This window comes from Tachysurus vachellii, chromosome 10 (assembly GCF_030014155.1).
Source record: "Tachysurus vachellii isolate PV-2020 chromosome 10, HZAU_Pvac_v1, whole genome shotgun sequence".
NCBI lineage: Eukaryota > Metazoa > Chordata > Actinopteri > Siluriformes > Bagridae > Tachysurus > Tachysurus vachellii.
This window is the reverse complement of record NC_083469.1, coordinates 14,017,376-14,031,190: the sequence shown is the minus strand read 5'-3', so window position 1 is coordinate 14,031,190 and position 13,815 is coordinate 14,017,376. Positions and strand designations below refer to the sequence as shown.

Here is a 13,815-nt window from a genome sequence, read left to right as displayed (position 1 = left end):
TGTACACCACTGGCCCAGCAATGGTACGTGGGAGGCCAGCTACACCCCCGGATCTGTCTCGTGTTGTTTAGCGAAGAGCTGCAGACAAATAAATGCAATACAGACCAGTGCAAATACCCTGGGAAGTAAACAGAAGAAAGTGTTAATCTAATTGAATCAGAGCCTGCAGTGTCAGTTTAAACCTTCCAGTGCAATCTATTTGATGCCATCTGAGGAAAATAGCAGTAAAGTGGAGGTGCTTCTCTGGCCTGTTTATTAAGGTAGTTTCATTAGACATGGTTACAGAGAGATATTCCATTTACTGTCTCTCAGGTGCGGCTCCTGGCACATCTTTATTGCTATATAATCATGTCAACTCATTATCAAAGGCAGCATTTTTTTTTCATTTAAGAGATAGGAAGTGAATTATTCTCTCTGTAAACTGTACCTTAGTGCAGAGAGTACAGGAAGCTTTATCATCAAGCCTCTTATTATATCCCTCATTTTCTCTCATAGCCTAAACACATTTAAGAAGTCATCTGTTGTGCAAAGGGAACTTAAATATGCCACCTGACTATCATAAATCTGCCTGTCATATGAAAGATATCTGAGATTTACCAGCATTTTCAAGGGCTCCTTGTTCCTGTCATCAAATGTACATATTTATTTTAAAACTATTAAAAACTTGTAAATATATGATAAAAATGACCTAAAATATATTGTATGTTGATATCAGCCTTTGCTTTGTCAAAGGACAAGCGTGCTAGAGTGGAAGATTCATGACCATTAACTCCATATTTGCATTTTGGAATATTTTATAGGTAAACACTCAATCACCTTCAAAGCGATGACAGTTCAAGGACCTAAGAGTCACTGAGACATTTTCATTCATTTTTTTTTTTAAACACTACTGTGTGTCCTCATCACTAATTAGAATCATTTGTAATTTCCGTGCACTTTATATGATAGCAAAATTCTTCTTCGGTGCACTGTACTTAGTCTGGTCTGGATTTTGAATTGAGTTCATCTTGAAAATCCTGTTGTATCCTACATAACTACTAATGTGTGAATGCTTATAATAAACCACCGTATGGGGAAAGAAATATCATACAATTCAGCTGGGATTAAACATTTTTATGTAACATGATGATGCATGTGATGTAAGTGACGCAGTGTTGCATTTCACCATCTTGCATCTACATGTGTAAGAATAGCATAAAAATAAAGCTATCCTGTAGAAAGAATGCATATACATGTGCAACATAATATGTGATGTCTAAAAACCTCACACATTTTCCACATGTAAAGCAAGGGATTTATTTTCATGATTCACATGATTCACTTACTCTCACATTACCTTTACACATGCACGGCACATGGTTTTGTTGTGAAAAAAATATATAAAATGTCTCATGTAATATATTCACATGTTATGTTCAATTTCTCTAAGGTGACAATAGCACTGGTTTCACTGAATTTGTAACTAAAAAATATGTTTAAAAATGAACTGTCTTGCACTGTACACAGTGTTAAAAAAACAGCAATACTCCTGTGCATGATACACACATATAACACATTACCGAGCCACCACCATGACTGTTACTGATATGTAGAGAAAGGTGCACCACCATTCCTGTACGGTTAGACAATTATGTATAGCAACACACCTGCAGTCAGTAATTGCACACTTACAAAGTACACCGTATAGACAGTGTAACAAGCCTAAAAGCTTTACTACCAAATCCTTACACACTGCTGCCAAATACTTAATGCAAACAAACAGCAAATTCTGAAACAATTCTTGTTACATTAATGACAACAAAGTCTGTATTATAGCCTTGAAAAATAATAGCATTGCATTCCATCTGCTCAGTATAGAGTACTGGCATCTTTGTCAGTGAGATCTGTACCCCTGTATAGTGATGCAATTAATCAGTCAGCCAATCAAGTGCAATGCATAAAATCTCTCAGATACAGGCCAAGAGGTTCAATTAAAAAATGTTCACATCAAACATCAAAACAAAGAGAAATATGATCTCAGTGATGTTGTGATATGGTTGATTGGGGACAAATCTGCTGGTTTAAGTTAATCAGGAACTGACAATCAAAGGATTTGCATGCACAGTGATTTCTCAAACACATAAACATCCAGGTCAGAGGAGAATCACTCAAGACGATGAAAAGATTCAAATGGCAAGTCTTTACAACAGTGGTGAGCAGAAAAGCATCTCAGAATGCGCAAGTCACACATTGCAGTGGATGGGAAGACCATGACCAGAAGACCATGTCTTCCATGATTATAAGGTTACAGCGACACAGACTCAACATAACTGAAAAGATTTACTGGCCTTTGCCAAATCTTTAATCTTGGCTATCTGATTTACCAAATGCCTAAACTGCAAGCTCTAACTATTCTGATCATGCTAATCAAACATCTGGATAGTTTCCCCAAACTGTGAGCACTTTAAAGCATGTTGTCCTTTAAACAAACAACAACCAAGAAATCGGTAGTAAAATGAATGAATTGTCTTTCACCAACAACATTACGATCAGTTAATGCGAGAAAACATGAACTGAAGCTTGTGTCAATTTATGCATCGTGCACTTTGATTGGCTGCTTGGATAACTGTATGAATAAGGCTATTCCTATTAAAGTGGCCAGTGCGTATATATGGGTATTATTTTTTTCATGAATATTAAGCAGAAGACATGACGAATATTTCTTTACAATCTGAAAGTTTCACATTGTTGTAATCTAACATGAAATACCAGTAACCACTATTCAGGTATTCAAAGGGTTACTGCCGCAGTAGCCAATGCGCGCTCACGTGCCTGTGCCTGATTTGCTGTTGAAGGCCAGTGCGCGCTCCCTGTTCGCTCGCGCGGCGCAGTTAATCGACTCATACGTCCGCTCCCACGCGCTCCGGATCTCACACAACAACACCTTCAGCGGTAGAACACACACACACGCGCGCGCACACACACACACGTCAGGACACGCACTGATGTACACCACAGCTTAGCATCTTCAGACAGCACATTTAGACAAGTCACACGCCGTAACAGTGTCGCGTACAGATGAGTGGAGAAGAAAAGCTCGACATGACTCACGTATAAACTTGAAAGCATTGACACAGAGGAGGTCATCGCGATTCAGTTTGGACTTTTAGCTGGCTTTTAGACACACACTTAACGTCTGCAGGTTGTCCTTATGTAAATGGAGCTTAGAATTGCTTAGATTTCTTTAGACTATCCGTAAAAGCAAAACGCACCTCTTTTTCTATGGGGAGACCTTTTAAATACATAGCAGAACATTCTGTAGACATTCTGTAGACACTCTATAGACACTCTGTAGACACTAATCCTATTAGGATGTGCTAAAGTAGAAGTCGGAAAAGGACGTCCACTAAAAGCCATTAAAGATAATTATCGTTAATGTAAAGTCTGTAGAAAAGTTCACTTCTGGAACTCCCCAGTGTGTTTGTTGTGTTCCTGACATCTACGGCAGTTTGTTTCATATGCACGGCATACAGCATTTCACAGCATTGTGAAAGGACAAGCTTCAGCATCCAGTCGAAAGTTTCCTTCTTGACGCGTACCGGCGCGTTTCGGCGTCCCCTCAGTGCCAGTGCGAGTCTAAAAGCAGCAGCAGTCTCCGCTCAGCGCACAAAAGCGCGAGAATGGCCCAGCAGCTCGTGCTCGTCACTAATGGGATTGCGCTGTGACTTGCTCGGCCGGAGGACAGGCTGCACTCACACACACGCACACACACTCGCTCGGCGGTGCGCTGCACGGCGCGGGGATGATCAGGATCTTCCCGGACTTCAGCGTGCAGGTAACGGCGGCGGCGGGCGCAGGAGCCGCGGGGATGCCGGCAGCACGAGTCCCGGGCGCCACTAACGGCAACCCGCAAAACGTCCAGGGCCTGACCACTTACCAACAAAGGTATGTTCATTATAGTGGCAAACGCTGCTTTCATTGAATTTCACCATATTGACCTCTCATTTTGCCGACGTGCGCGTATTTATGTGCTGTCATGTCGCATCAGTGTTTTTGTTTTCCATTGTAATTTAGATCTATAAAACGTCGCTGTGAAGTCCATTTAATCAGGAACTACATTAACGGATTGCTCCAAGTACATTAATTATACCCGATGTTTAACCGCAAGTTGCACTTTATTAGATATCAACCAGGGACACACACACACACACACACACACACACACACACACACACACACACACACACACACACACACACACACAAAGCCTAAATATGCATATCTTTAATCAAAAAGGCAACTGGACATACAAAGCTGCAAAAAGATGTGTTTCTTATTAGTGCCACATTAAAAAAACAACCTCACTTAAGTCAAATGTTTAAGAGAATATAACAGAATAGAATTCCATTGCCATGTGAAAACTTCACTTGGGTCATAAAATCTCGTTGCAAGCTGACATTAGCTTGTAAGTTTATTGCTTCTTTCACTGCAGCCAAAACTATAGACTAAATTTTATGACTGTTTACATTAGCCACTTGGAAATGTTTCCACGACCACTCAATAGGACCCTTTTAAGAATAAAATCTAATACTAGATGACACCTTTTAGCAGCTGGGCAAAAAGGATTGGTTCTATTTCCTTATAAATCAAATAAAGTAGGCTGGCAATACTGTGTATTATATAGAATAGCCTATGGTTTATGCTTCTGGCAAAATTAACCATCAATCCAATCCATGATAAATGTCTATACAAGTGTGATCTGTATAGATATTTGTACATTTTAAATATATTTTTGAAAACAGTGAAAGCTGACACACAAGTTGTTTAGCCTTTGAGAATATTTAAAGCTTTCAACCTCGCCTTATTCAGACATATGCTCAGTATGTTTCAGTGTTTTCAGTACTCTAAATCACTTCAGATGATGAAGTGCTTGTTAATGAGTTGATGCATTGAATCAGCTGGACTAGTACATGGAAAATTCAAACTGTCCTGTGCACTAATTCTGCAGTGTTGTGATTAATACAGATTGATTTTAAATATGGAGCCCAGCCATAACCCATAAACACTGACAACTCTTTGCCTTCAGATATGCTACATGCATCAGAATTTACTCAACATTGAATGGCCAGTGTGTCAGGAGTTCACCTTGACAGGTCACAGGTTCTTAAACACGTTGGGAAGGTAATCATGTGGGAAATATCTAATAAATAAACCAGTGAAGTTGTGCATTCTACTCTGTTTTCTGCATACACATGACTGAATAGCTATAGATATATATTCTTCATAAGAAGTTTTTGGTTATAAGAGCAACTTTACATAACACACACATGCAAAAGTCTTATAAAGAAGTGTAAAAAGAAATGTAAAATTTTATGGGGTTGGATACAGGTTTTTTTTTATAAGGTGTGGGAATTTATAAGGATTTATAATTTGGTGACAACTATGAGGTATTGATCAGGGTGTTTTTTTTCCAAAGCTGCCCCATTGTCATATTTACACAATATCAGTAGAGTCTCTTACAGGACTCTTCAATAGAGTAAATAGGCAGTGTATTATATTTCAAAATCAGTTCAGATCAAGGTAAAATAAAACCTTTTTTTGTATTTTCAGTAAAACATTTCCGTCAGTAGTGTCTTGTTATTCTGACATTTTTATTGCAAAAGGTCTCTTTATCTCTTTATATCCTTATCCTACTGCGCAAAGCATAAGGGATTTTGGGTACTAAATAAACTACCGTGGTTGTGGAAGGGGGGATTTAGGCAGGCAGAATTACGCGTTGGAACAACCTGTAAATTCCGCGAAAGGCAAAACTGTTTCCAACTACAACTGAGTGGCGTTGTTGCGCCGGTAGCGGAGGAGGCGAGCGCTACTGCACACAGAGCCAAGCGGAGGTGGAAAATGCAGCTAAACGCGCACGGAAAGGCGGCTTCACTCAGCACCGGAGAGGACGCACTGCTCCAGGGCAAGTGCACCATGTGACGGTCCTGTGTGAGAAGAGATCCCCGCACCCCGTTTTCACCACAAACCGCTGAATTAAGACACGTCCCGGGCTTGAGGCTCCAGCTCGCGGCATGTCTGTGGAGCGCTTCCGTGCCGTCCTCAAGAACCGCTGATGAACGCTCAGGGGGAAGCGACCACTCCGCTCCGCTCCGGCACGGCGCCATGCGGCTCTTTAAACACCTCTCAGTGTCCACATCGCACCGCCTTTGCTCTCCTCGGCTGCATGTCTGAATCACCGTGAAGACGAAAGAGGAGGAGGGAGGAAAAAAAGTCAGAAATCAAATAATTGCGGGAAGATGGCGCCCACCAAGCCTGGCGTTCAGCAAGACCCTTCAAGAAGAGAACGGTAAAACAGCTCGGGTTGTTGTGTGTAACGCGTCGCCGCACGATCATTAGATGCTGTGGATTATTTTGTGATTGAGATGTCAGAAGTTTCGGGCGTGCCCTTTCCCACGGGAGTGTGTTTGGCAATCAGGAGATGTTGACGCTCGGGTAACAGGTTTACACACACCGAGGAGGAGGTGGTGGAGGAGGAGGAGGCGTGTGTTTTGGCGGACCTGAGGACGCGGTATAGCGGCGTTTACTAGCGCGCGTCGCCTCCAGGCGTGATGACCATTAACGAATGCGCGTTGTCGTTGTTTGCGGTTCGCGGTGCGAGAATGCGTGAATGTGTGGCTGATATTGTTGTCGTTTCTCTGAGCTGAGCTGTAGTGGAGCACTAGGCCAGGCTGTGCATGACCCGAGTGAAGCCTGCTGTTTGCGGCGGGACGGTAAAAGCGGTGACAAATTAGCATAAAGGCAGCAGGGAGCTGTTCAGGAACTTTAAATGTAGCGCATGGATTCCTCAAGCGCCGTTACGGACCCGAGCGCTTCTTCCAGGTAATGCTGGAAATCCTAACACAAATCAGCACGCAACGCCAAACAGAATGCCTGTGGATACCTGGAATAGTCTGTTTTTTAATCTCCAGTTTATTGATTCATTTGAAAAAGCTTTGATTAACAGTGTGTATTGGTTTACTGGTCAAAAATTTATTATTATTATTATTATTATTATTATTATTATTATGAAATCTCAGTGCTCTGCGGTTGTGCTATATTGTTTCTGTATTACTAAAGAAACATTACTGCATGAATTTCAGTAAACGCTTAATACTTGACTGTCACATTCGATGATGGTATCAGTTTGTCTCACTCCAGCTAAATGAACTATTTAATCTGCAATTCTAGGCCTACTTTATTGAGAATGAATTTGATGAAAGCTGAGTCAACAAGATATTTGTTCACACAATCACCTCTCAACACCAAATACCTGTTTACATCATGTGTGTTAATAGATTAGATATTAAATGGATGAGGCAAAAGGTGAGCTGGATGATGTGAGCTTCGTCGTACACACACACACACACAAACACACACACACACACACAAAGATATATATATATATATACACCTCTTGGGCTAGAAGGTATTGTATAATATACAATGTTCAATTTGGGAAAATGGCCCTCTGACCAGACTATCAGTGCAGATAATCATAAACAAACAAGCAGAACTTTAGTCACAGATAGACCACATTTGGATGTTTCTTTTAAATGCTGAAATTTAGTAATACCCATAAGAGTATTAGTCATATAGCAGAGGCCTGGCATTAAACTCTGGCATTACATCCAGCACACTCCCACGGGCACAGCAGCAGAAGATGTTTATGCTAAATCAGTCAGCTGTAATCTTAGTGGCAGGGGCATATTTTTTGTGCCATTCTGAGCACATCGGCAAGATAGAATCTTGAAGATGGAATTAATTTCGAGGGGAGAAACTTCATAGCCTGTGCATGAGCGTACGCTTTATCACCTGGCTCCTGTTGGCATTTAGAAGGGGTTAAATCACACTCTGCGATTTGCTGCACCGCTCCTCTCGAGAGCCGAAACTAATTTGCCTGGAAATTCTGACCGAAGGTTTTTTAATGCCATGTGTATGTTTACATGTACGATTTGGTGCTGAAATGGAGTAGCAGCTTAGAGTTTTGTTCTTGGGCTTAAGCAACAAAAGGAATAAATGGGGAGAGAAGCGGGTTGGCAGTTCCTATGCAGCAGTAACCTCAAAGTTGGCTTTGTGTCTAGGAAAACCATTCTCCCTCCCTCCAGTGTTGCATTTCCTATTGTATTAGTGCAATTGAGCTTTGGAGGAAAACGAATGGAAACTGGAAAAAGGGATGTAATGGTGCGTATATGTGACATGTGAATACTGTTTTGTGAAAGCAGATCTCTCTTTAGCGATTCAGAAATGTCTACATCAACAGGTATTTTACAATGCTTGGTATTCTGCAAGGAGTTTGGATGAGAAACGGGGCTTAACATTTTAAAGAGAACCTTTAAGATAAGAAAAACATATAGGCTTTAATTTTAAAAGCAGTGCTCTGTTATCTGTGCACATTTTGTTGAGGAGCTGTTGGAAACTAAAGCATAGCAGTAAATCCTTGTGTTGGTAAAATGTAATTTTGATAAATATTTGGCATTTAATTTGTAAAGGTTTATTATTATTATTATTATTATTATTATTATTATTATTATTATTATTATTATTATTATTATTATAAGGAAACAGAAGCATCTTCTCAATGCCTTACAGCTACAGTGGCAACACCGTGCTACATGACTGAACAAAAGAACGGCCTTTTCCTCCCAGTGATCAGAACACTGAACACAGTATAGATGGGGAGCGAGCTTGCCATTCCGATGCATATTTATCACAATTAAGAGGGATTTCCATCCCCATCTGGGGCTGTTTGGGCGCCGTGCAGTGCGGTGATTACGCCATCTCTGTCTCTCTCTCTCCTCCACCCACTGATGTTGCTCTGAAGGTCAGCGTCGAGAGACAGACATAAAGAAGATGTAGCCCACTAAGGTAATAGTGCAGGCTCGGAGCATGCTGCGCTACCGCACGCCTCACGCTGTGTGCTGCTTTATCACCGTCTTTGTGATACACACCCCACTCGGTCAGGCGGGGGATTTTTCATTCTGTTGTACCTTTAGCTTTCATATGGAGCTTGAGCCCTTTATGTTTGTATCAGTGGTATCAGTGGCAGGAGAATCAACAGCATTAATGCTGTAGTGAAGACAGGATGCAAGCCACAAGAAAGGCACTAACAGTATGAATGGAATAACTAGTCTATTTAGGGGCCTTTTTTCCCTCTTTTTCTTCTTTGACTTGCATCTTCCTATCTTGAGCACTTGTCACAATTAGCAGTCTATTATCATGAACGTATTTAATCACACTCCTCTTTTATTGTTCTGATAAATAAACCTGAAACACTTGCCATGAATCTTGTTAGTGATTCAGGAATCTGTCCTTGAGTACCATTCAGTAAATATTATCATTCTTTAGACTTTCTTCAGAAATCAGCTTTTATTAACTGTAGTGTAACATGAAAACAGATCTTGTGGCCTTTTAGCTTTTATTATGACTCAAGCTTGATGTAAAACCATTCCCTCCACCTATGCAATTAACATCCACACAAGTGAGACCTTTATTTAACATCTGGCTTGAAGGACAGATGTTTTGCCCGTTGAATCTCATCTGCATTTTTCCTCACCACCGTTTATGTGCGCAGCTCCAACGCTAACAGCGAGCGTTGCCCTTTAGCTGCCTATGCTCGCCTCCTGTGCTGTACCTCGGCTCATTCTCCTGCTTTCAGCACTGACACATCCACACTCAGCTGTGAAATATCTGGGTGCAGGAATAGATAAGGTTTGTGTTTGAACCTGCAGAAGTATAGAATTCAGTACATATATTTATGCTTTAGAGCGTGCACTGGCAAAGATTTCAATGGTTGAAATCTACTTCAAAGTTTCCTTCGCAGCATACTGTACTTTGGGATTTTTGACTTTTCATGGTGTTTGGTGTACTCCTGAGGTCTCTTGGCACATTCTTTTAACACAGCAACATATTTGCCTCATCCACACATCCATCTCTCAACTAGAGTTTGACAAATTTCAGCCCAGAAAAGTAACTCAAGCTTTAAAAAAAAAAAAAAAAAAAATCCAACATCAACATCACCACCACGGCCAGTTTATCACGCTCCAATCTGACCACATGCACCTGCATGACCCTCGCTGACACATGGAGGCTCTGCCTGCGAAATTGTAATTGATTATTCCGCTTAGGCCGAGCAGGAGGTAGGACATGGCCCGATTAACTCCCCAAAGACCGCCCTCGTGACTCCCAATGACACCCGCTGCATGAGTTGTGTAAATGGATTGAGAGGCGCATATGCATGGGAGCCCACCTGTCACTTTAATAAGCAAATGCTATGGCAGCAATTTGGCTGGAAATGGAAGTAAAGCCGGCTTCGCCTCACCTCGCCGAGGAGATGCAGCGTGCTGAGGTCTTTTCTGACACGCATTCCTTAAGCATTGCGTCATTTGAAGAAGGCCACCCGTGCTTGGCTTTATTTGCTGGCTTTGTGCTGCCTTTTTCCCATGGTTATAGCAGCATGCACTTTTCCAAAGCCACACTTTAGTAGGAAGCTGCATTCAGCTGTTACTCTCTCTCTCTCTCTCTCTCTCTCTCTCTCTCTCTCTCTCTCTCTCTCTCACACACACACACACACACACATACTGTGTGTGTGCGCTGCCACTGAATATACTCGGGCCTCCTGAAGTCCAACTTGCGTATTGATAAAACACTGCGCCGTGCACATAATGCTCCATGTGACATGTAATTGGTGAAGTGATTGTGTTTCTTTCATCTAATAAAGTCTAAAGGCTTTCTTCCTGAGGCATTTGCAGCAGACTGTGGGAAAGGTCATATTCCTAGATATGTTAGAATAGCCAGAAGCAAAGAAAACACGCTCGGAAACTTCAGAATATATTTTGTGTCAAAAAAAAACAAGCATTGTTTAATACATTACGGTTAAATCTATAGAAGTTTTCTGATGCTAATTCATGCTTACATTTGGCTAATTGGAATCAAATATAATAAAATCTTTTGTCTTTATTTATTTGTTTTATTTTGTCAGATGTATACTATTTCTATATACTGCGTCAATATTGGCGATAAATATATTTCATGATAAATCTGTTCGGCTCAAATGTACCTATTTCGATCGGAGCAGACATGTTACATATAAACATTATCGAGCTTCATGGATTCGGTGCCTGGAGGTGGATACATGTTCCAGAGCAAGTTTCTCTTACCTGAGTATAAAAGCTTCCTCTATAGCTGAAGGCATGTCGCTTTTCTCCTTCCCTTTTTCATATTTAATCTTGGTCTACATGAAATTAGACACAGAATGCTGTAGGATATTGTTAGTCAGTGAGAAATTGCCTGATAATAGATATCTGGCAGTATATCATTTGTGAACGTTTTATTTCTTTTCAATAAGAGCGGATGAAATGCCACAAACAGCCTCTTTCACTACGTCTTAAAGATTTACAGGCTCAGCTTAGCAGCTAGCATTTGAAAATATTTGAAATGAAAACGGTAAACCCTGTTTACAACATAGCTGTCTTTCTCCCAGTAGTTTAAAAGCTCTCATCCTGCTTTCAGGCAGCACGCTGATGAAAAAGCAACATATAAAAAACTTTTTCAATTGAAGAGAAAAGAACTTTCTAGAGAGTGCACTTGAAATAGTTGAGGCTTTGTGAGGTAACGTCTTTTTTAAAGACGTTATTTCATGGCTGTGCAGCTCTCTTCTCTTTAATTCCTTTCGTCGTGTTGTAGCCCCGTGTGTTTGAGAGTGGAGGTCAATAAGGATGGGCACATTGCGAATTTCATGATCTGTGTAGTGGAACAAATTGAAAGCAAAGCCCATATCAATCACACTGAAGGCAGGGTTAATTGTTCCTGCTTTACAAGAACGGTGGACAGATAAAGCAGAAATGATGCACTTATGTCTCCGATGTGCACTCTCTTCCACATGAAATGACAAAAAAACATGGAGATTGTTGACCTATTAAGTGATTACTGCAGAGCAAACGCTGGGAATGTGCTTTCTCTCGGATATGTTTGAGTGTCAATGCCTTCCATCTGCTTCTCTTACTCTAGCGTTTATGAATTAAAGTGTCGGATCTGTTGTAATAATAACTGTTATTTTGTTATTACTGTTTTATTAAGCATCTTGGATCGTAAATGTCAGTGAAAATGGTTGAACAGAAGAAAATAACTGTATTGAGGATTTCCCTATAACAGTGAAGAGTGTATTAGGAGAGATCCTTGCTCCTGACTCTGGTCCTAAAGGACATTGTTTCCCATGCCTTAGAGTTGTTGAATACATTAATTAAAAAAAAAGAGCTTCTATTGGCACTTTTTGTGCATTTGCATATTTATCTTAGGGCTTAGCCGTGTGCTCCTGAGAAACTGTAAATTGCAGAATTTATAAGTAATTTCTCTTCCGTCTACCCTCTTACACATACACAAATACATACACAAACAGATGCTTATTCATACACACACACACTCGTACATGTATATTTTATATACATATGTAGTATTTAATTAATTGAAGTCTGAAGTCCATGACAGCTATCACAACACTGCGGGTAATTCTGAAAATTAATGAGAACGATAATGCTTAAAAGACTGTTCCAGAGTTTGCCCAAACTCATTAACTAAATCTCTCATTTAAATACATCCTAAAGACTTTCAAAAATGGGGTAAAAAGTACATTGTTGCAATATAAGCATTCGCTTGGCTTGAAAACGCTGAAGAGCAGAATTTTCTGCGTGACTGAAGCCGATCAGTTTGTATTCAAGCACCACGTCGTCACCCAAATAGAGATCCTGTGTAATAATACTCAGAGATAAAGTCTGGCAAAAGAAAACAATAACAGATCTGAATGGATGTTTTTGGATTTTGATTAATTTAATTTCAAACTTTTGTTTGAAAGTTTGTATGCTGAGTTATAATGCAGCATCCAGATTATGGCCTTACTTAGTAGTTTGTTCTACAGAAGGACTGCAAAAAGCAATTATTGTAATCATTCGGTTATTTATCGGATCATCAAGTAACAATGATTGAAATTAAGACATTTTAACATTAATAATTTCAGGCTAAGCCTAACACCATGTAACAAAATACTATTTCAGTTCAAAATATTTACTGTCTAATCGCTTCCGTGCTGCATTATGTAAGGCTAACCTCACTGTTCATGTGTCAACAGTGTAGCGCTATGAAAGACGTCTCTGCTTTCTGTACACTGCGTTGCATCACGTTTACTTTAAAATGCAGTAGAAATCCCATAGTTTTAACATTTCAGGTATTGCCTTTTTTTGACTGCGCTCTCCTTTCCACCATCAAAGTTCAGTCAGTGCCATATGCAATTTCTTCTGTGGTGCTAGATCTCGATTCAGGGTCCCGTAGGACTCGCGGGTGGTCAGGAATGAAGATCTCGAAGCAAAAAGAAAAAGCACACAGCAAGCGATGGCATGCCCTCATTTTAGCACAGCTCGTCTCGTTTTCTGACGCTCATGCTTTCAAGGGTCGCGGATTCACTGTAAAGTTCAAGTGGACTGAGCGTGAAGCCTGATTTTCTCTACTTTCTATCTGGCTTTTTCTGAGTGAAACCAATTTCTTTGTTTCTTCATTCATTTAAAGATACAATGAGAACTGTTTTTTTTTTTTGTTGTTTGGGTATGCACTGCTATGTTACAGAAGTTAACACACTTGGGTTCTTCAAGGCCTCTGGGTATCTTCCTAAAGCCATTCTATTGGAACGCTCTCTGAAAAGGAGACTGCATACTGCTACAAGAACCTTATAGTGCTACGTTCACAAATACAAAGATTTTGTCTCTGCCAGTCTGCAGTCGCTGCCATAGTAATAATGTTTATCAGTGGGTG

The 13,815-nt window shown here is 40.5% G+C and overlaps 1 protein-coding gene across 1 annotated transcript in view; it reads left to right on the top strand.

Annotated features, from left to right (window-relative positions):
• The first annotated feature begins 3,415 nt into the window (after positions 1-3,415).
• Positions 3,416-13,815, top strand: part of LOC132852464 (neuronal PAS domain-containing protein 3) — a 220,285-nt gene continuing 209,885 nt past the window's right edge. Inside the window, exon 1 of the mRNA XM_060879687.1 lies at positions 3,416-3,924. Coding sequence (XP_060735670.1) covers positions 3,782-3,924 — 143 coding nt within the window. The 5' untranslated portion in view covers positions 3,416-3,781. The remainder of the gene's footprint in view (positions 3,925-13,815) is intronic.